Genomic DNA, 23,744 nt, shown 5'->3' on the forward strand with positions numbered 1-23,744 from the left:
CTCCAACTCTAATCCATTACCACATGAATCATTCTAGCCTTCTTCCCTTACTGATCTATGAATTTCCACTCTAGCAGTGAGAAACCTGATCCCTGTTATTTGCCATCCATTTACTTAATTGTTCAGTTCCAGTATACATGTATAGCGGTATCAGAACTGTTAATCAGTAACCCCATGGGAAACAACTTCATCAAGTAGAATACAGTGCTTATGTGCAGAGTTCCTTTTGCCTTCATTCTTACAGATCCCTTTCATTTCTGAACTCATTAGGTCAGTACCTTTTCTCTCCCCTCAACTCTTTCAGTGGGATTGTTTGATGCATTGTAATATAGTCAGATTCTCTTGTCACAACCTGTGCTCCTTCCTGGGATCCTCCAACCTCCTAAATGATTTTTTAAAAAATTTGTATACATTAAGATTCATTCTTTGTGTTGTAATGTTCTGTGGGTTTTGATAAATGTATGTGATTTACCTAATGCTACAATATCATGCAGAATAGTTTCACCACCTAAATGTCCTTTGTGTTTCATCTTTTCATCTTTCCCCTAATCCCCACCAAACTTCTGGCAGCACAAATCTTTTTACTGTCTCTATAGTTTTGCCTTTTACAGAATGTGCAGGCATACCTCAGATATTGCAGGTTCAGTTCCAGGCCATCACAATAAAGTAAATATCACAATAAAGTGAGTTGCATGAATTTTTTGGTTTCCCAGTGCATACTGTTTATGCTATACTGTAGTCTATTAAGTGTGCAATAGAATTGTCTAAAAAAATACTTTACTTAAAAAATACTTAATTGCTAACAATGCTAATGAAGTGAGCACATAACCATTGGTAAAATGGCGCCGATATACTTGTCAGATGCAGCCAGATACTGCTGCAAACCTTTAGTTTGAAAAAAAATATGTTATCTGCACAGTGCAATAAAATGAGGTATACCTGTAATTGGAATCATACAGGATGAAGCCTTTTTAGACTGATATCTTTCACTTAGTAATATATATTTAAAGTTTCTCTGTTTTGTTTGTGTGGGTGGCTTGATATTTATTTCTGTTTATTGCTGAATATATTCTCTTATATGGATATACCACACTTTATCCTTTCACCTATTGAAGGAAATCTTGGTTGCTTCCAATTTGAGGCAGTTATGAATAAAACTATTGTAAACTTCACTTGCGGAATTTGGGGTATTTGTATGACGTAAATTTTCACATCAATTGGATAAATAACTAGGTGTGTGATTGCTGTTTTGTACGGTAAGAATGTTCGTTTTATAAGAAACTCTCAACATGTCTGTACCAGTACATTTTACATTCCCACCATCAGTGAATGAGAGTTCCTCTTGCTCTGCATCCTCACCAACATCTGATATTCAGTTTTTGGATTTCAGCCATTTTAATAGTTGTATAATACTATGTCATTATTTTAATTTGCAATTCCCTAATAAAAAGTGATGTTGAGCATCTTTCCATAATTTTATTTGCCATGCATACATCATCTTTGGTGAGGTTTCTTTTCATATCTTCTGCCCATTTTTAAATTGGGTGGTTTGTGTTTTTATTGTTGAATTTTAAGTCTTTCTGTATTTTGTATGCCAGTCCTTTATCAGATACATCTTTTTAAAGATGTTTTCCCAGTCTGTGGCTTGAGTTTTTATTTTCTTTACAATGTTTTTCATAGAGCAGAGGTTTTTAATTTTAATAAAGTGCAGCTTACCACATTTTTTCTTTCATGGATTGTATCTTTGGTGTTATATCTAAAAACTCATTGCTAAACCTAATTTGGCACCTTGATTTCCTTCTGTATTATCGTCTAAAAGTTTTATAGTTTTGCATTTTACATTTAGGTCTAGGATCCATTTTGAGTTAATTTTTGTGAAAGGTGTATGGTCTGTGTCTAGATTCAGTTTTTGCATATGGATGTCCAATTATTGCAGAACCATTTGTTAAAAAGGCTGTTCTTTGTCTATTGAATTGCCTTTGCTCCTTTGTCAAAGATCGTTTAACTATTTTTGTGTAGGTCTATTCTGTTCCATTTATCTATCTGTTCTTTCACCAATATCACATTATCTTGATTATTATGCTTTATAGCAAGTCTTGAGATTGGGAACTGTCAGTCCTCCAACTTTGTTCTTCTTCAGTGTTGGGTTGGCTATTCTGGGTCTTTTGTCTCGCTATATAAATTTTAGAATAAGTGTGTTGATAGCCATACAATAGCTTGCTGTGATTTCAGTTGGGATTGCATTAAATCTATAGATCAACTTTGGAAGAACTGATGTGATAACAATATCAATTTTTCTAATCCATGAACATACAATATTTTTCTATTTATTGAGATCTTCTTTGATTCCATCAGAGTTGTATAGTTTTCTGCACATAGGTTCTGTATATATTTTGTTAGATTTATATCTAAGTATTTAAATGTTAACCTTGTATTTTGGAATCTTGCTATAATTGCTTATTAGTTCCAGTTTTGTTAATTTTTTTTTACATAGGCAATCCTGTCATCTATGAACAGAGTTTTTTTTCCCCTTTCCCACTCTGTATACCTTTTATTTCCTTTTCTTGTCTTATTGCACTAGCTAGGATTTCCAGTATGATGTTAAATAGAGTGATGAGAGAGGATATTCTTGCCTGTTCTTGATCTTAGGGGTGAAGCATCCAGCCTCTTACAATTAAGTAATAACGTTAGCTGTAGGTTTTTTGTATATGTTCTTTATCCAGTTGTGAAAATGTTCCTCTATTTCTAGTTTGTGAAGAGTTTTTAGACATGAATAGGTGTTAGATTTTGCTAAATACATTTCCTTCATGAATTGATATGATGACATGATTTTTTGTCTTTTACCCTGTTGATGTGGTAGATTACATTAGTTGCTCACTAATTACTTTTCTCTCTTTGTTTTCTTTTTAAAATTGCTTTTCTAATGTTAAACCAGCCTTACATACCTGGAATAAATTTCTCTTGGTCATAGTATATAATTTTTTATACATTGTTGGATTCAGTTATTTGTTGAGGATTTTTGTGTCTATGTTCATGAGAGATAATGGTTTGGAGATTTTTTTTTTGTTTTTTCTGGTTTTGGTATTAGCAAACCTGTTGTAATTTTTCTTCATTCTCTTCTGGCCTTTATTCATATACATTCTCTGATTTTAGCTGTATAAAATGATGTACAAGTTGTATTTGTTCACTAATTTGTTAATCTCTAACATCCACTCAATCTCTAGTAAAGCCTTTTTATGTTGCTTTATAATTTACATTTTATGGTTTTTATTTAAGAGCAGTTATATTTAAAATCATGTTGAATTTTAAAATGAAAAATGCCATCTAACTATCTGTATATACAGGAAATAGTTATACTCTGAAATCTTTAGATTTCTTCTGTGGGATTATAGTTACATTAAGATAGTAATGAGGAAATAACTTTATTTTTCTTTAGTTAACAAGGAGAAATGTCAGAGCTGTTTGTACTTACACAGGAACTTTTACCTAGAAAAAATAATGGAATCATATGCCTTATCAGTATTGGGGCAGTCACAGAACAGGCCTGGCCGGCAGTATGGGGACATTTCTTCTTTTCACACCCAACCCTTTCCTTTTACGTTCGTTGTCTTTTCCTCACACATCATTTCTTTCCTAATCTTTGTGTGAAACAGAGGAAGTAGTGATTTATCTTGTAAAATGTTGTATTTGCTACTGTCAGATATTAAAACAAGTAAGTTGAAGAAAACTTAAGTTGATTTCTCCTTTTCATTCTTATATCTGGTCAGTGCTTCTACAAGGAAAAAATCCTGCAACTTAACCTACGATGTGACTAGGGAAGATAATGGCAACAAACAGGAAATTTTAGGACACCTTAACCTAAGTAAAATAAAAGCATAATACATTAATAAGATTTTTTAGTATAAGGAAAAAAATGTCAAATGGTTCATGTTTGTGTGTCTACTTTTTCATAGGCAGAGAATTCCCATAATGGACCGGATTGCGGTTACGGCTCCTTTCACCAGCAGTACTGGCTTGATGGAAAGATCATTGCTGTGGGGGTGATTGACATCCTTCCATACTGTGTGTCATCTGTATATCTGTACTACGATCCTGATTATTCATTTCTGTCTTTGGGTGTCTACTCTGCACTACGGTAAGATTGCTTTTTTTGTGGTTGTTATAATGGGCTACGTAGAACTTCAAATAGTTACTCATTTGATATTTCATTATGTAACAGTAGAAATCCTATTTGACAGTATATTATAATAATTTGTTGCTATAGTAGTATATTATATAGTATATATTATAAGTAATATATAACTACATATGCTATATTCTATAATATATATAGTATATGCTATTATATAACATATACTATTATACATAATTATATAGATATATATTAATAGTTACATACCATATTATATATACTGTGTAATATATAAATAAATATTATATATAACGTATATATAATATGTAGTAGTTATATATTGGTATTTAGAAGTTATCACCTTTAGAACTGATGTCAATGTCTAATGGTAATTCTCTAGCGCTTTAAGGTATCCATCTAGTCTAGTGTATAAAAAGTCATTGTACTTGTGGGATGCTTTTTGTTGTTTAATTTATGCATTTATTTAAGCTCCTCTGTCAGAACCACTTATATTCCTTAAATGTTATTTATTGTGTCATACTTTTTTCATTTCTCAGTGTTTATGTCTTATGGTCACATTTTCATGTCATGGTAAAATATACTGCCAGATTATTTTATTTTTTGTGCGTGTGCTTTTTTTCCTGAATTATAAAAGTAGAAGAGTTGAAATTTTCTTTAAATCAGTAATTTGATTTTTCAAAAAATCTGGTCCATAATTGATTTTTTTGTGTGTTTCAATAGCCCACAATATAAAGAAGTTCTTCATTTTGGTATTTTCAACCTGACTTTTCTCTTAATACCAATTTATAACAGATTCACAATTATATATTATTTATAACTGATCTCTGTAAGAATCTTTTACTTTTCTTATGTATTTAATTGCATTTTTGTATAAAGTAATTCAAAAATATTCATGGCTCTTGGTAATCTCACTGAAGTTGGAGCTGATAATTTAAAGCATTTACATTTTATGACTTTAGAATTTCATATTTACTCATATAAATATAGAAGTTTGTTTATTTTAGAAAATATGTATTTTATTTATACCGAAATCAGTGAATACTTTCAAATCATTGCTATTTTCTTTCTTGTTTTACTTTTATATCTATCACTGTACAGTGTATATTTATAGATTTTTCTAAACTTCTCAGATGAATATTAAGAATGAGATTTATTCCTACATAATAAGCCCTAGCCTATATGTGAAATATTTCATGGCTCCATAAACTGAGAGGTGTTTAGATATTGAGATAGTAAATAATTAATTGCCAGCAAAATTAGAAAGAGTTTTGTTGATCACTTGGTGCATCTCTTACACATTCTAGAGCTGGAGGGCTGTGAGGAAGTAGGAGAGGAGCCTGTACGGTTGTTGGGAGTGGAGAGGTTGCCACTGTACTGCAGTCTTGCCACTTACTTTTGTTGTCTTGAGAGTGTGAGTTGCTGAGTTCATAGATGAGGAAAGGCAGCTGGGAGATTGGCATCATAAAGTGAAACTGGGGAGAGTAGGTTACAAGTTGCCAATGTTATTATTGATTTTCATTTATTTTGGTGAAAGTTGTTTAAGTAATTTTTCCTCAATTTCTTCAGTTATGTAAGCAGTCCTACAATCAATGTAGTTTTATATTTTTGATGTTTTAGATGTATATAATCTAGTCTGCAGATTTAAAAAATGTTTGTATTGGGGGTCATGAGCATGGCATTTATTTACATATTTTTAGGAAGATAAATTTTAGAAATATAATTCTGTTCACAGAAGTGAATAAAACAGACAGGGATTCCAGTTTGTCAAAGCAGACAGCAAATCAGAAAACAGCTTAACTCTAGATACTCCATAGTTCTGTGACTAAAATAAAATCAGCAGTGGTGGTAGGTACCAAGGCCCATTTTACATAGAGTGGCCAGGACAGACCTCTGTGAACAGATGACATGTGAGGAGCAAAGGAGGAAGAAAAGGAACTAGTCATGCACAAGTCTGTGGGCAGAAATCCAGGTAAAGGGTAGTAAGTCTAAGTGGACTGAAGTGGTTGGGAAAAACAGAAAGGTCTTATGAGCTAGAATATAGGGAGGAACATAGAGAGTGTTCCACCAGGAGGGTGGAGAGACAGATGGAAGTGGGGAGGAGGGGGCAGATGGAGCAGGGCTATGGGTCATGGTAGGGAGTTTGGACTTTGCCTACGTGTGATACCAGCCCAGTGCTAGTGGCAGGGTTGGAGAGGTTACCTGGTCTGATTAATATTGTAAGAGACTACTCTGCCTGTTACATGGGGATTATGGAGGAGCAAGAATGGAAACAGAAAAGCCAGGTGAAGGCTACTGTAGTTGTCCAGGAGAGCTGTAATGGTGAGTTGGGCCAGAATATCTGAGGTGGAGGAGGTGAGAAATGGTCAAATTTAGGACATATTTTGGAGATAGAGCCCAAAGGACCTGCTGATGGGTTAGACATGGGGTTAGATGAAAAGAACAGTGAAGAGTGATCCATAGGTTTGGGGTCTGAACAGCTGGGGGGAGCAATGATGAAGTGAACTGAGATGGACAGGATCAAGCAAAGGAGAGCCATTGAGAGTCTCTGTTGCTGGGCAGGCCTTGTTGGAGTTGGGTGGTCTTACCTTGGCTTTACTGTGCATTCTTTCCCTCATTTGAACCTTGAGAGTGGATTAGTTCCAGGAATACTAGGATTTATTCTGTTATAGGATAATGATGTTTAGTCTGCTTGGACTTAGAAATACTTTTAATTTAATGATGAATTTTTAAGGTAGCAGTTCTTCAAGGATTTAAATTTGAACTAGAAAAATACACAGAATATTCCACTAAAAAATACATTTCTCCTGAATTTCAAGCATCCATTGCTAGTAGAAAAGAAGGCCTTCAAGAAACAAATATAAAGACAAAACAGCTTTCCTCGTACTTTAGAAATGTACTGGTTTTACTTAAAACTCAGACACAACCAGTCATTCAGCTGGGCAAGTGGGATGAAATTCTGTGTCAAGATTTATCTGGATACAAATTGAAACCATTTCATGCATAGGTGTTGCAGTGAAGATACAACTTCTTTGTTCAAGTTATCAAAACATGGTGAGGTAACATAGTATTTTCCCCTCTGTAGTCTTAGGGGAAATAAATATTAACTTTGCTCCTAGATACGGCAACAAGTTATATATCATATATGGCTGAAAGTGTTGTCCATGTAAATGGTCATAACAATAGTTATTCTTCCTGAAGTATATTGGCTTTTGAGTTTTCTAAAATTTACTGTACTGTTTTTAACCAGATTCTTTGAGAACTGGAGTACATAATCAATAGACTTAAGCAATCCTCTTGCCTGAGCCTACTAAGTAGGTGGAACTACAGGCATGCACCACCACGCCCAGCTAATTTTTCTGTTTTTTGTAGAGACGGGGTCTTGCTCTTGCTCAGGATGGTCTCAAACTCCTGGCTTCAAGCAATCCTTCCACCTTGGCCTCCCAAAGTGTTAGGATTATAGATGTGAGCCATCATACCCAGCCATGTACTTGAATTTTAGATCAGCCACTTTGCCCAATAAAGAGTGAAGTTTGAACTCAGATGCCTTTCTCAAAATAATTGAGAGAGTTTTTTGGTTTTTGTTTTGGTGTCTCTTTGGTAAAAATCATCTTATAGTATTTTAAAGATCACTTTTCTTTTAATATTTGGATTTTTTGATAGCTTAATATCTTACTATGTTGAATATTTGTCATCAAATTTCAAAGTTTTTTAAAAATTGGAACCAGCAATAACTTTACCTTCATCTTTCTTATTTTGGCAGAGAAATTGCTTTTACTAGGCAACTTCATGAGAAAGCGTCTCAACTCAGCTATTATTACATGGGTTTCTACATTCATTCGTGTCCCAAGATGAAATATAAGGTACAACTGATTTTTACATCTGTTTGTTTTCATTATTGAACAATGAATCTTTAATAAAATTTTTATCTCAGGGCACAGGCTTTGGAGCTTTGAAGGAGGGACGAATGGGTTAATAAGGAAATCTCTTTGCTGGGTCAGAAATTAAGCTTTCTGTAATGAGAACCACAGCCTCTACTGCTCTTACTTTGTAATCTATTGTATTATTGTGAGCTTTAAGTATATTTCAGAATTTCCCTTTAAAAAGAAAGATTTTATGACTCCCTTTAATGAAACTCTTTGATGTTTTCTACGTATTTGTAGCCCGCTATAAAAACTCTCGAGAGTAAAGAACAGTGCAAAGGAGCAGACTCCCTGCCTCCCACCCACTGTGACAACAATAACCAAACACCTCTGCTTTGCTTAGCCTGGTGCTTTAAGCTCTGAAGATGCAGACCTGAATCTTCTACTTAAAACTTGTGATCTAGATGAAGATTTGGTTCATTTTACATAAAACCAGGTGAAATAGTGGTCTGGTAAGTGGCTTAGGAGGACATGGGATTTTACTTCACAAGGGTGTGGAAGAGGAAAGAGTTTAACCAAAAGGTAGGAGTAGTTCAAGAAAAGAGTAGGTGTGATGGAGAAGCACATTTCAGGGAGGAGAAGCAGTAAAAGTAAGGATTCAGGGAGGTAGTTCCTGATATATTCATAGATAAAAGGATAACCAAAGGACTGTGAAGGACTTTGATAGCTAGGCTAGGGTACTTAGGCAACCGGGAGTCAGCAGTGGCTTTAGAGCAGAGCAGTGTAGGTCAAAAATATGTTCATAATGGGAATTTTTAAAACATGCCAAATTAAAGAAAAAAGGCATATTTGAACCCTGTGTACCCATTACCATAGCTTTAGCAATTTTCTTACATTTTACGTCATCTATTCCTTCACTCCATTCCCACCTCTTACCCCCTTTTGAGTTATTTTGGAGCAAATCAAGGATATCACTTCATCTGTAAATATTTGAGTGTATATTTCTAAAAGATAAGGGCACTTTGAAAACATAACCACAGTCTCATCATCGTACGTGGAAAATATTTAAAATTTTCCAAATATCATCTGACATCTAGTTGGTGTTCCTGTTTCCTTAATTGTCTCATAATCTTGTTTACAGTTAGTTTGTTTGACTTTGGACCCAAACCGAATTCAATTCATACAGTATATCTGGTTGATGTGTCTCTTAAATCTCTTTAATCCATAAATTTCCCACCTCTCCCCTTTTTTTCTTTCTTACAAAAGAATAATTCACTGGACTTGGTGATTAACTAAATGAGGGGATGATCATAGTTCCAAAACTTTGAGGTCAAGTACTGAATGGCTGGAGAAGTAATGATTCCATTATCAGAAATTATGGATTCTAAAAGTAGAACTGGCTTTGAGAGAAGGGTGAAAACGTAGTACTTTGCTGGTTTTACATTCACAGTCCAGATAAGCTGAGCAAAGTATCCTGCTGGCGTTTGGAGTTCTCTTTTGAGCTCGTATTTAAGTGTACATTGTAGATAGATAACTTACGAATTTGGTTGTCTTCAAAAATGTCCTTTATGCCTGAATTATTAATTTAATTGATAGGCCTAAATATATGTTCTATGCAGAAAGAAAAGCGTGAGCATATTTATTTTTGCCTTAAAACATTTATTTGGTTATGTTTTTACTAGTGTTTTCTCCTTCTGGCTCATTTTCATGGTCCTAGATCTCATTAGTTCAGGGTAGAAAACTCAGGTACTTAAGATATTTTGACATAAGACTCAAAGAAACCTCTACTCCATATAATTAATCTTCCTTTATGTAGTACTTGTCCATGACCCATTCAAACAGAAGTATTATTACACCATACTTAGGGACTTGCAGGATTTCACTTTTGTTAATACCTCTCATTTTTAATGGTCATTCTAGTCTCACAGAATGAGACTTTCCTGGCGAGTTTTTCCTTATGGCTAAGCTAAATTCAAAATTACTCTGTATTTTAAACCACTTCTTACCATTTTTTATCATTAGTGGAAATGTTGAATATAGTTTCATCATCCCTTTTTTCTTCATGAAGACTTAACTCACACCTTGGTTGACTCTAGTCCAGACTAAATCTTTTAGTCTCCTTCCAAGGTAGAACTCTGCTTCAAAATTGAAGGTCAGCCCATGTCTAGTTCTAAGTTAAGGATTTTTAAAATGCCCTCCATGCTGTTCGATCTAGCTTAATCATATCCAACCTAAATCCATCAGAATTATAGCTTTAAGATATTATTTGTTTAATTCCATTTGTAGGAGAGGTGCCCCCATGACTGCTAGCCTTCTGGCTGGCTTCCTACCTCCGTCTATAAAGTATTTGTCGAGCTCCCACTGGAAATAACAGTAGTGAACAATACAGGCAAGATCCCTGGTCTCATGGAACTTCCATTCTAGTGGAGAAACTAACAATAAATTAAAGAAGACAAATGTTAAGGATAAGTACTGTATGATGTGATAGACATTAAGTGAGTGTGGCTATTTTAGACTGTGAGGTCAGAGGGGCCTACAAGGATTGATGTTTAGGCTAAGATTTCAATGTCAGGAAGTCAGCCAATGCCAAGTTTTAGGGTCATTTCAGAAAGAGACTCAGGAAACAGCTAGTGTATCTCTACTTAGCCTGTCAGTTGTTGTTGTCATCAATTTGACTGCACTTAATGATCTGGAGAACGTTTTAAAAATACTGATGCTGCTAGGTGTGATGGCTCACGCCTGTAATCCCACCACTTTGGGAGGCCAAGGCAGGAGGATTGCTTGAGTCCAGGAGTTCAAGACCGGCCTGGGCAACATAGCAAGACACCCTCTCTGCAAAAAATTTTTAAAAATTAGCCAGATCTGGTGGTACATACCTACAGTCCCAGCTACTCAGGATTCTGAGCCAGGAGGGATGGCTTGACCCTGGAAACAAGAGGTTGCAGTGAGCTATGATCGTGCCGCTGCACTCCAGTCTGGGTGACAGAGCCGAGACCGTGTCTCAAAAAGGAATAATGAATGAATGCTGATGCTTGGGCCATACCTTGAAAGATTTTAATTAATTGGTCTGGGATCATCCATGGATATCAGATTTTTTTTTTAAATACTCAGAAGATTCTGATGTGAAGTCAGACTTGAGAGTCACTGTACCAGATTACTTTTTCACGTCTGAGAGTCTCATGAGGAACTGGAAAGATGATTATTTTCCATTTTAAAGTTTGTTGTTTTGTGGTTATTAAATTCAGAATTACTCAGATTGAGGAAGTTCATATCTTCACTTCGTCATCTGTGCCCTGGAGAACATAGGAGGCTGACCTGAGGCCTTTACCCATACTGTTCTGTCTCATTTTTTCCCTCCCTCTGTCCATCCCCTATGCTTATAAACTCCTCATCCATCATTTCTCAGCCTAGTAATCACTTTCTCCAGTAATCTGCGTGCTAAGACTAGATCTGACTATTCACCCACCTACCTCATAGCACTTGACATTTCTTCCCTGGACTATCTCCTTTGCATACACATTTGTTGAATTAATGACTGGAAATAGTAATGCAGAGGGTGAAGAAGTATGTAGGGTAGTGAGAAACTCCTTCATTTATTTAACAAATATTTATTAAGCATGAATGGGACAGCTTTTACTTTGCAAATAGGTTAGTAACAGACACAGTTCTGTTAGAACAAACAGTTCTAACAGAATGTGTTAGGTATTGTGACTGGATAGTGCTAAGTATTGGTAAATACTCCCAGAGCAAAGGGAGGTGGTACACAGGAATGTGTAACAGTTTGGAGAAGTTGATAATGAACTACAGCTGGTCTCAGTTTTTGCAATTGTAAAGTGGGAATGATGTAGAAATGAGATATATTATGTTACTGTCTCCATTCCAGTATAGCATCTACCCAACTGGTTAGCGTCTGTAATCTCATTATATGTGCTTCTGTTGGGGTGCATCAGGGTTCTGTTTGCATACTGATAAATGGCACTCAAACTTCCAAATGGCCTGCTTGTGCTATTAGCCAGACTTCTTAGTTTAGTTTAGATGTTGGGGGAAAGGAGAGGCTTGTGCTAGTGCCCATCAGTACTGGCTCTCTGAAAATTCCCAGAATTTGGACTGTTACCTTCTGCTTAGAGGGCAGTGGCACTGAGCTCTGTTAGGGATGGTGCCACAACGTGATGAACCTTTCAATAATGAATCCCGTGTTGTGCCGCAGGGTGTCTGTCAGCTTTGGCCTTATCTGTTCAGGGTAAAAAAAAGTCCCTTAGAGTTCTGGTGTTTGTTGGCTGAATAATATGGTTATTTTACTCCATTGAAATGAGGAGATATTGGTATGTTTGTGCTATATATCATCATTGATGGCAGTCTGACTAATACTCAGTTCAAGGGCATTTATATCAGAAAAGATCATCTTTTACATGCTAGCACAAATGTAATATTCCTTCTTATCCCACAAACTGAGCCACTGAATTTGAGGGGGACTAATCAGGGTGTGTGGCAGAATACCACCATCAACTCATTTAGTTCCTGTTCCAAATGTTACATCAGAAGCTAAGAATGGGATTCCTGTTTACTTAGGGTTAAAGACAGGCAATTTGGAATAATTTATGGTCACTGTAGATTATTGCCACTTTATACCTGTTTTCAAAATAGTAAGTTACTATGTCTGTAGAAGAACTGAGAGCAACAAGTGCAATTGTAAAAGATAACTGATTATATACATTTCCTGGTATATAGCTGGATATAGCTGGTATGGGTTGGTAGAAATCACTTCAAATGCAGATTGGTCTTTTAATAGAGTAAAGCTAACATGAAAACTAATGTTTCTGTGTGAGAATTTCTTCCTGTCTTTCTTGGGTAAATTTATGTTTTTTCAAATCATGAATCTTGGGGAAAGTCAGTTGAAAAACCAGGAAATTGGGGGAAAGTATTATAATTTTCCCGCAAGTATTAAAACTGAACATTCAACATAGAAATGTTACTAGTTTGAAGAAATCCACTGATGTCAAGTCAAAAGAAAGGGCAGGAAACCCTGACTGTGGAGCTGACAGTTAAGGTTGACACTTGGGGGGAGCAGGGGAGGAGCACAGAGGAGGGAGCAGTCACGGTCTAATCAGTCAGCCTCCCTTGTAGCTGTTGCTTGTTATGGAGTGTAATGTGGTGTGTGTGTGTGTCCCTGTCTGCCGTTAACGATGTCAGTAACAATGTAAATATAATAAATATTAATAAGCTTATATGCAAAGTATATGAGTAGTGTTCCAAGAAATAACAAGCTTTGGAACCAAAATAAGTTCATAAATTGGCAATTTCAACTTGTGATTCTGCATAGTGCTGCTACTTGGCTAAGAGATCCAAATGCTAGGTTATTTGAAATGGTATCTAATAATGTTCTTTGGAGTTTTCCAGTGTTTTAATATTTGCTACAGGCTAAAGTTCTTTATAAATACTGCTAAACTTAATATTTCTTCTTTGTTAAATAATTTTTAAGATATCCATTTTGAGTAAAGAGTATGAAGAATATTGGAAGTATTAAGAATAACTTATGATTTCAGGAATTCTAATTTTTCATTCCTAAATCCATAAAATTAATATCTGTTTGGATTTTGGAAACACTATCAAAACCTGTAAAACTGGGTTACAGCCCAAAGTGGAAAGAAAATCTGAGACTCAATTTAACCATTTAAACAACCATTTAAATTTTTTCTACTATGTTGTATTCACATTATATCTTCTTGAGAGAGAGAATTCTGAATCTGTAGTATAGTTAATGGTTTTGTAAATATTTGTGAGGTAATAATAAAATTTTTTGAATATTAAATTAATTTTAGAAACCCAACAGTTTTCTGGCATCATTGTTTTGAACACTTTTGGGTCTTTGAGAACATGTTGATTTTAAATTTTATATTGTTAGTTTAAGAAAAATACTTTCCATTGAATTATGATTGAAAATAAGTAATTTTAGGTAACTGAGAGAATAAAGATATTTTAATTTCATTTAAGGATATTGTCTTAGTTCTTTTCATGTTGCTGTAATAGAATATCTGAGGCTTAATTATTTACAAAGAGAAGTGGTTTATTTAGCTTACGATTCTGGTGGCTGGAAGGTCCAAGAGCATGGCACCGGCTTCTGGTGAGGTCCTCGTGCTTTGTCACAACATGGCAGAGAAGCAGAAGAGGGAGTGGATGAATGCAGAGAGGTGCAGGAGTGACCAGCCTCACTTATAACGACCTGCTCTCTGGGACCTAATCCATCACCATGAGAGGGAGAAATCATTCACTCTTGGAAGCCCGCATAAGTCAACTCATGAGGGCGGTTCCCCCATGGTCCAAACACCTCTCACTAGGCCCCATCTTCCAACACAGCCACATTGGGAATCAGATTTCAACATGAGTTTTTGCAGTGGCAAACCACATTCAAACCACCATAGCAGATATTATGTTTTGAGTAAATGAGAACCCTCAGTTATGAAGGAATAGCACATATTATTAAAATGGCTCTTTTCAGTCAGAAAATACACTGTCCAAAATTTTAAGGTAGGTGTTAGTGCAAGCATGAATGTGTCTGATTGCAAGTTGAAGGTCTAGAGACCAGCAAAAAATAATAACAAGCTGAGTTCTAGCCAACTCACAGAATCATAAGGAATAATAAATTATTGTTTGAAGCCACTAACTTTTGGGGCAGTTTGTTACTCAGCAATGGATGACTGAAACATGTGGTGTAGGTGGAAAGCACACCTTCATTCTCTGTTGTGCTGTGCAGGCTCATGTCCTGAATTGAGCTGAACTGATGTGAGAAGTTTCTGATGGCTCAGTGTGAGAGAGTTTGGCAAAGTCACTTAATTTCCTTATTTAATCATACCTAGAAATGTGCTTGGCTTGTGAGAATTTGTCTTTATAAGGCATTTTATTTAATACCCCAACTTGAGCCTACAAGGCATTTTAACATGTCAACAAATTTTGATTTTGCTTGTCTTGCTAATGGTGAGCATTGCAAGATGAAAACCACTAGGTGGTCATCAAAATAGCTGTGTAGACAGCATGTACTGCAATAAATTCTCCTAAGTACTCATGGTTTGCTAATTTATAGCAGATATATTCTTGTACACCATATTCCCTAAAATGTTTTTATTGAATTTATTTATTTTTACTGTTCAGTGTGTGTGTGCATGTGCATTTTAAATAAAGGCTGATTTGCATTACACAGTCATTATATTACATGGTCAGATATGTTTTGTCTGTGACCATAGTCTTAGATGTAAGGCACAGGATAGTCACAAAAGAATTTAATGAGAGCTGATAGATAGAATCATTGGTGAAAGTGAATTGTCTTGATTATGTTGTGTTCTTATTGCTCACATTAACTATTATAGTAATTGTGGCCATTTTAATGGGACTTGATGCTGTTTTAGTGTAACTCAGGAACTGGCTGAAATGAGTGGAAATTATATTTTCAACTGAGAATAGTTTCTCCTTGGAGGAGTTCCGCCTGCTGAAGCAGGAGGGGACAGTGTGCTTTTCTGCTGCTGTCAGTGGTGCTGGTCTTCCTGCTTTGCTCCTCTCACTGTTCCCAGCGTGGTTGCTGCCCATTCAGGCATCACAGGCCATCAGCAGTGACTAGAGTCAGAAAGGAATAATTTCCTCTCCTGTTCAGTGATATTAAGTACATTCACATTGCTATGCAATTATCACCACCTTTCATCTCTAGAACTCTTTTTGTCTTGCAGAACTGAAACTCTGTACCCAATTGAAAATAAGTCCCTGTACCTTCCTCTTCCCAGCCCCTAAGAATTTGACAACTCTAGGTGCCTCATATAAGTGGAATCATAACGTATTTGTCTTTTTGTCACTGGCTTATTCCACGTAGCACAACGTCCTCAAGATTTATCCATGTTGAGGCTTATGTCAGGATTTCCTTCCTTTTTAAGGCTGAACAATATTCCATTGTATGTATCTACCACATTTTCATCCATCTGTGCATTTGTCCACGAACATGTGTGTTGCCACTGCCCCCTGGCTATTGTCAGGAATGCTACTGTGAACATGAATGTACAAATGCCTCTTCGAAATTCTACTTTCATTTTTTGCACATATATCCAGAAGCAGAATTGCTGTATCATGTGGTAATTCTATTTTTAATTTTTTGTGGGACCACCGTACTGTTTTCCATAGTGGCTGTATCTCATTTCACATTCCCACCAACAGTGCACAAGGGTCCCAGTTTCTCCACATCCTCACCAGCATTTGTTATTTTCTGTGTTTTTGCTTGTTTGTTTGTTAATAATAGCTATTCTAATGGGTGTAAGGTGGTTTGTGTTTCTTCTTAAGATTAAGGACACCCTTTCCAAGAAGCCCCCGACAGACTTCATACATTTTATTTGTTATTTGTGCCTCTTGTCTGTGCATGAGCTAATCACTGGCAAGGGGTTGGAAGTAACTCAGGGCAAGTATGATTGGTAATGGGAGGAGCTGCCTCTTTGACCACGTGGCAGTACAGAGGGTGAATATCTGAAAAATTTTTTTTATTTTGCCTAATAGCCAATATTTTTTAAAAAAGATGTTGGTTTATATATATTCATTATATATATGTATATTTAACTGATCTATTGGTTTAAAGATATTTCTGGGTTTTTTTTTTTTTTTTTTTTTTTTTTGTGAAACAGAGTCTCACTTTGTTGCCCAGGCTAGAGTGAGTGCCGTGGCGTCAGCCTAGCTCACAGCAACCTCACACTCCTGGGCTTAAGCGATCCTACTGCCTCAGCCTCCCGAGTAGCTGGGACTACAGGCATGTGCCACCATGCCCGACTAATTTTTTTTTGCTATATATATTTTTAGTTGGCCAGATAATTTCTTTCTATTTTTAGTAGAGACGGGGTCTCACTCAGGCTGGTCTTGAACTCCTGATCTCGAGCGATCCACCCGCCTCGGCCTCCCAGAGTGCTAGGATTACAGGCGTGAGCCACCGCGCCCGGCCGATATTTCTGTTTTTATATGTTATCTTTGTAATCTGTATGGTTGTGGAAGGAATAAACCTTTATTAAAAATGAGTTCTTTCAGCCTTCATTCAGATTTTAATTTTATGCATAGTAATATTAATGGTATTAATCTCACTTTATTTCTTATACTTCCATCTTTGGTGCATTATTCCTCTTTTTTTAAATTTCAGAATATTACGGGGGTACAAATGTTTTAGTTACATGAATTGCTTTTGTACAGTTTATATAGTTTGAGTCAAAGTTATAAGTGTGCCCATTACCCAGATAGTGTGCATTGTACTCATTAGGTGAATTTACCCATCCCCTCTTCCACCCCTGTTTGATTTCTGTTGAGTTTTACTTCCATATGTGTGCATGAGTGTAGATCGATTAGTTCCAATTTAATAGTGAGTACATGTGGTGTTTGTTTTTTTCCATTCTTGCAATACTTCACTTAGAAGAGTGATCTCCAGTTCCATCCAGATTGTAACAAAAGGTATTATTAGTTCACCATTTTTTATGGCTGAGTAGTACTCCGTTGTATACATATACCACATTTTATTAATCCACTCATGTATTGATGGTCACTTGGGTTGATTCCACATCTTTGCAATTGTGAATTGTGCTGTAATAAACATTTGAGTACAAGTGTCTTTTTGATAAAATGACTTTTCTTCGTTTGGGTAAATACCCAATAGTGGGATTGCTGGATCAAATTGTAGGTCTACTTTTAGTTCTTTGAGGTGTCTCCATACTACTTTCCATAGAGGTTGTACTAGTTTGCAGTCCCACCAACAGTGTACTGTTCCTTTCTCTCCACATCCATGTCAGCATGTGTTGTTTTTGGACTTTTTGATAAAAGCCATTTTCACTGGAGTTAGTTAATATCTCATTGTGGTTTTGATTTGCATTTCCTTGATGATTAGAGACATGGAGCATTTTTTCATACGTTTATTGGTCATTAGTCTATCTCCTTTTAAAAAGCTTCTGTTCATTATACTCAACAATTATTAGCTCAAGGAGGAAATTAAGATGGAAATCAAAAGATTCTTCAAACTAAATGACAAAGGGGACACAAGGTATCAAAATCTATGGGATTCAACAAAAGCAGCCCCAGAGGAAAATTCATAGCCTTAAATGCCTACATTCAAAAGACAGAAAGATCACAAATCAGCAATCTAATGAATTGTCTCAAGGCATTAGAAAAGGCAGAGCAAACCAATTCCAATGCTAGCAAAAGAAAAGAAATAACTAAGCTCAGAGCAGAACTAAAAGAAATCAGTAGCATTATTTCTTTTTAAATTAATCCTATGTTTAGTTAATTTCACCTCTCAAAATTTTATGTATAGGGTTTTTTCTTCTCTTTATTTACCTTTTCCTTGTCTCCTTTCTGTTTATGCTAGAAAATAGCTATTTTTTTGTTTAAGTTTTTTATTTAGGTTTTTTCCTAAAGCTTTCTTAAAAAATGGATTTTCCTGTGCTTTCCAAATGTTTATTATTTGCATGTAAAGGTTAGTTTATATTCTTTTTTGACCCCCTTCTCATACGTTTCAAAACTATTTGATTATATTTGAAAATGAAAATTCAAGTGTATAGAAATGTTGTTAGATATAATTTAATATTTCTCCTTCATGTTACCTCTCAGAGTGCTGTTATAAAGCCATTCTGTGATCTGAAAAAGGTGTTTTGACCGAATTCTTTATCCAGATTTATGTGTAGGCCAAAGTAAACAGTGATTTAGGCAGTCTGTTTGGTATCATGACATGGCCAGACATCAGATAGTTGAAACATCAGAAAGTGTTCTGAAATGGTAGAAAAGAAACAAAAGGCTTATTCATCTGTGATTAATCATTCTTATACCGAATGCTTCAGCTTGATTGTGGTCATACAGCACCCTGGGAATTCTGAAAATGTTTGCCCCAAAGGAGATACTTAGCATTACTTTTATAAAAGCACCTATCAAAAAAATCTGGAGTTAACAGAGCTACATCTGCAAAATCATGCACTAGTGAAACCCCCAAGCTTTTCAAAGTTTCCTGACCGAACAGATTAGTAAATGTTATTTTACTACTGTCTTGCAGCCCAGAGTGATGCATTTGGGTACACGTGGTAGTGACTTTGCTACTGCTAGGCTGAAAAGAATATAAATGATCTCATCAGTTACCCACAGCACAGAACAAAATACTGGGTTCTTTTGATTCAGCATGTTTTCTTGATGTCAAATGTCCAATGAATTACACAAAGTCAGTAAAGAAAATTACCACAGAATAATTTTAGTAAGGGATTTTTGATGCCTCCTAGAGGCAATGGGGGTAAAAAGAATTTTCATGATCATCACAAATTATTGTTTCTAAAATTGTCATATGTGGAATTATGCCACATCAGAGTCAAAAGCAGTTCTTTAAGGGCTGTCTGTTCTAAACTTCTCATTACAGATTAGAAAATTGAAGCTCAAGATGGTGAACTTGCTCAGAGTTTGCATTAACTCACATTTTAGTTTTAGCGCTATTAAGGAGACTTTGAACTTAAGAATTGAAATTCATGTAAATGGCATTTCTTGTCAGATTTATCATGGGGTGTATAAAACTTTTAATTTGGAGTATCCTAAAATGCTTGCCATATTAGTTAAAGGTAAATGTTAACTGGAGAATAAAAGTACATTTAATCATGTGCCATATTTTTCCCAACCTTTAAAAAATATCAGTCATCTGTGGAGCTTTTGAAAAGTACTAATGAGCTCTATTTTGACCTACTGAAGGATTTTTGGCCAGGTACTATTTTATGTACCCTTAAACTTTCCTACCTCTGAGCTGTCTTGTCTCTTGTATCTGAGACGTCTTTCACTTATTCCTGCATGCGGAAGTCGGAGCTTCTTTTCCAAACCAAGTTCACGCTCCATTTCTTCCATGAAGTCATCCTCTGTGTCTTACCCACTTTACCCCACTTTCTTTCCTCCCTATGTGCTGAAGCTGGAGGTAATCTCTTCACTTCTGTGAACTCTTCTCATTTTTAAGTGCTTTATCTCTAGCTCTTCTTGGTCTCTAGTTGTTCGTAGGTATATGTGATTAGTTAGTGTTTTTGGAGGGCATACTCTGCAAAACATCATGCTAGATGCCTAGGCAAATGAAAGGAAGATGATCAGACATGGTCACTGCTTGTGCATCCCTGAGCAAACTCTCTTATTAATATCTGTCACTGTCCCCAGTGTGCAGCATATCTGTTGGCTAATAGAAGGTGCTCAGTGGGTTTTTTGACATGCATTGTGTGTGGAAGGCAGACATCTGTCTGCATGCATAAAACTGGGAAATGAAGGAAAGTAGTGAGTACTGTGCACAAACAAGTGGTTCTAATTGAAACTTTAGGCTTAGAAAAATTTAAAAGACCTATTTCAGTGGTACAGTTTATATTTTCCATGAATTCTTTTCTCTCCTACCTATCTGTAGTTTCTTTCTTTTTTAAGGTAAACTTATTGAATTGTGAGATAAATATATGTATGTGTCTGTGTATGTGTGTCTGTATATACAGAAAAGTGCAGCAATCTTAAGTGTACAATTGGATAAATTTTCACAAAGTAAGCACACTTGCGCAACCAGCACCTAGAACACGAAACAGAACATGACCAGTGCCCTGCAAACTCCTCATGCCCCCCTTGATTACTATCCCACCCCGCAAAATAACCACAATTCTGACTTCTAACACTATAGAAACCTTGTCTGACTTTCCTTGACACAAGTATATTGTTTCCATTGCAACTTATATGCTGATATCAACATTTATTGCATTGTGTTACAACTACTTGTTTTCCCATCCATCTCGACTCTAAACTTGTGCAGAGATGGAATTTGAGCTCATTATTTTTTCTAGCAGCAATCTCTGATTTATAGTAAGTGTTCAATAAATCTTTGGATGCATGGAAATAGAATACGAGGATAATGAATCATTCGGCCACTGGTTGGGGAAAATACATATCTATGTCAAATAAAGCGGCATTGTTTGGCATTTCTAAAGGGTAGATCTTTTATAATTTTGGCAATATTAATGAAAGATAACTTTATTAAAAGTATTTTTTTAAGAGAAAGCTATTGTATTTGAATTTCAGATAAATGACCAGTGGAAATACCCTTACGTTGCATTTTTCTTCAAATTCTTTTCAGACATTGGAAATAATTAATTTCGAACATTTGTAATTCTGAAAAGATAGTCCTGTATAATATTATACATGGTTTATATTTGATTTTTATTTGAATTAAAGGTTTGTTTTTAAATGAGTTTATTTAGAGATATTTCTGTCACTATATTTGTGCTGCTATAACAAAATACTGCAGACTGAGTAATTTATAAACAATAGAGTTTTATTTCTCACAGTTCTGGACATTGAGAAGTCTAATGTCAAGGTGCCAGCAATTTCTGTGTCTAGTGAGGGCTGGCTCTGTGTGCTTCCAAGATGACACCTTATTGTACACTATGTACATGAGGAACTGCAAAAGGGACGTAAGCTAGTTCCATACAGCTCTTTTATAACATCCATTCCTGCAAGTGGAGCCCTCATGACTTAATCACTTCCTGAAAAAGGACCCACTTGTTAATACCACCACAATGGGGATTAAATTTCGATGTGAATTTTGGAGGGGACACATTCAAATCATAGCAGTATCTAATTAAATAAATCCACTATAAGTAAAACTCTTGAAACAACTAATAGAATACAGTATAAAATAATTTTTGAGTATGATAATTTTGGATAGTTGTATAATATAAACTTACAATCTAAGCACTCATTTAACAAAATAACATTAATTTGTTTCATGATCTAACATATTAGCTATAGTAGGGCAGTGAAGTGAAATGAATAAGTACCCATTCTGAGTCCCTATTCTCCCACTTGCCCTAAAATAGTGGTTCTCTACTGGAGTAGTTTTGCACCCCACCTGCCCCAATATCAGGAGACATTTTTGGTTGTTATGACTGGGTTAATGGGGGAAGGATGTGCGTGCTGTTGGCATCTGGTGGGTAGAGGGGAGCTAAACATTTTATAACGTCCCCCCAAAACAAGGAATTATCTGGCCCAAAATGTCAATAGTGCCCAAGTTGAAAAACCCTATTTAAACAGTTACTGACTTGTTGAAGTATGTAGGGCTTTACAGTTGCTGAATTACTGTGGGCAATTTGACTCTTGCTGTCAAAAAGGAACTTATAGAAAGATTAATTTTGAGTTTACCATAACAAGCTGGAAATAAACCATCCTATATGACACACCAGAGAGAAGTTTCTTGTGTCTAATTCATGACGCTGTGCAGCCATAAACTCACTGATGACCACAGGACTACCTTAAATTTTCTTTGAGGGGGCTTATGTATGACCTTCATGTCAACTTACAGGTAATTAATGTTTCTCCTAATGTCTTGCAAATCTTGAGGTCCTCTACATGCAGCAGTAGCAACAAAAAATAAGGTTAAAATTCCTAAGATGTGGTGCTTGTTTTTTCCAGTTTTGAGGTGCTTGGCAGGGTCTGATTTTTACGTTTACAAACCATTGTTTTTCTTGCCATTATAGAAATAAAAAGAAACTTGATGGCATCATAATAACCAAGTAAGCTGAATTACTTTCACCCTAGCAGCTAAAATCAGTGTTTCTTTTTTAGTACAAGGAACACCGTGTTGGCGTATGTCTTTTAGGATGGGAGGTTATACTCACTTTCAGTTTTACTGGGGCAGAGGTGTGTGGCACAGCCTACGCTCATATGCATTAATCCCTGTGGTTAGAACTAAGCTGTTTTAGAGAAATGCGTGTATCTGCATGTGCTTTACTATTCTGATTTGTTCTTCTTGCCCAGTGTTCTACTTTGCTGTTGATGTTAGAAGGAAAGCCAGTTTTTCCACCCTTCCCCCACCCTCTAGGATGTTCTATCACAGCTTAGGTCTTCTTTCCTTCATATCTGTATCTGTTATATTTGTTCTTACATCTTCATCTTCATTCTGTAAAAATAGGGCAACTGTATGATTTTTTTCATGCTTAATACTTTCACGCACCTTATTGTCCAAGTTTGTGGCATTGGCTAATGGGACTTGACCTTGAGTAGCATAATTATCTTGGATAGACAGCAGGAAGTTAGTTGGAAACAGCAGTGCTGAGAAGCAGTGGCAGCCTGGTGGCTCCTGCTGGAGGACCTTCCCACTCATCACCCATCTCCTCACTCCTGCCGTACTGTGTCCAACGTCAGCTGTTCTCCTGTTAAGAACAATTTACACTGTGCGGGTCATTTTGCTAGAAAATCTATGGTGTTTCACACAGCTCTCTGAAAGCCAGCTAGACTCTTTTGCATGATCTTCAAGGGTTCCCTTTTCTTTTGATTCCTCCCTGTCTGCCTTTAGACACACCATTGCTCATCCAGGTGTGCTTTCTTTCATTCTTTTTACCAGTTCATTTCTCTCCTCTCTTTTAAGATAAAATTTTGTCTTACCTCAACTTTTACCATCCTTTTCTTTGGCATCCTTCAGCCATTATTTAGTCAATTGAGTGTGTGTGTGTGCATGCATGTGTATGTATATAGTATATATATGATTTATAACTAACCTGTGACCTGTGTAGTGATGTGCATTGTAATCCCCCATTTTTTTTCTATTATGTTTGTCCTATACAGGGAAGTCCGTTTTGCTCAGGTGTCTGCCATGGCCACGCCTCTTTTCTGAGGGACGTTGCTCTTCTCATATATTCTGTGGAAGAGATTAAGACCTCATAAACATGGATCCAAGAAGGTTGAAATTGTAG

At 36.0% G+C, this 23,744-nt stretch overlaps 1 protein-coding gene across 5 annotated transcripts in view; it reads left to right on the plus strand.

The window, feature by feature from the left end:
• The window catches only part of ATE1 (arginyltransferase 1), a 117,346-nt gene that overhangs the window by 55,674 nt on the left and 37,928 nt on the right, over window positions 1-23,744 (plus strand). For all 5 annotated transcript variants that reach the window (XM_045567768.1, XM_045567771.1, XM_045567766.1 and 2 more), the window contains 2 exons: window positions 3,954-4,135; window positions 7,914-8,013. In XM_045567768.1, the coding sequence (XP_045423724.1) occupies window positions 3,954-4,135; window positions 7,914-8,013 (282 nt within the window). The remainder of the gene's footprint in view (window positions 1-3,953; window positions 4,136-7,913; window positions 8,014-23,744) is intronic.

The sequence above is a fragment of the Lemur catta genome, chromosome 14 (assembly GCF_020740605.2).
Source record: "Lemur catta isolate mLemCat1 chromosome 14, mLemCat1.pri, whole genome shotgun sequence".
Lineage (NCBI taxonomy): Eukaryota > Metazoa > Chordata > Mammalia > Primates > Lemuridae > Lemur > Lemur catta.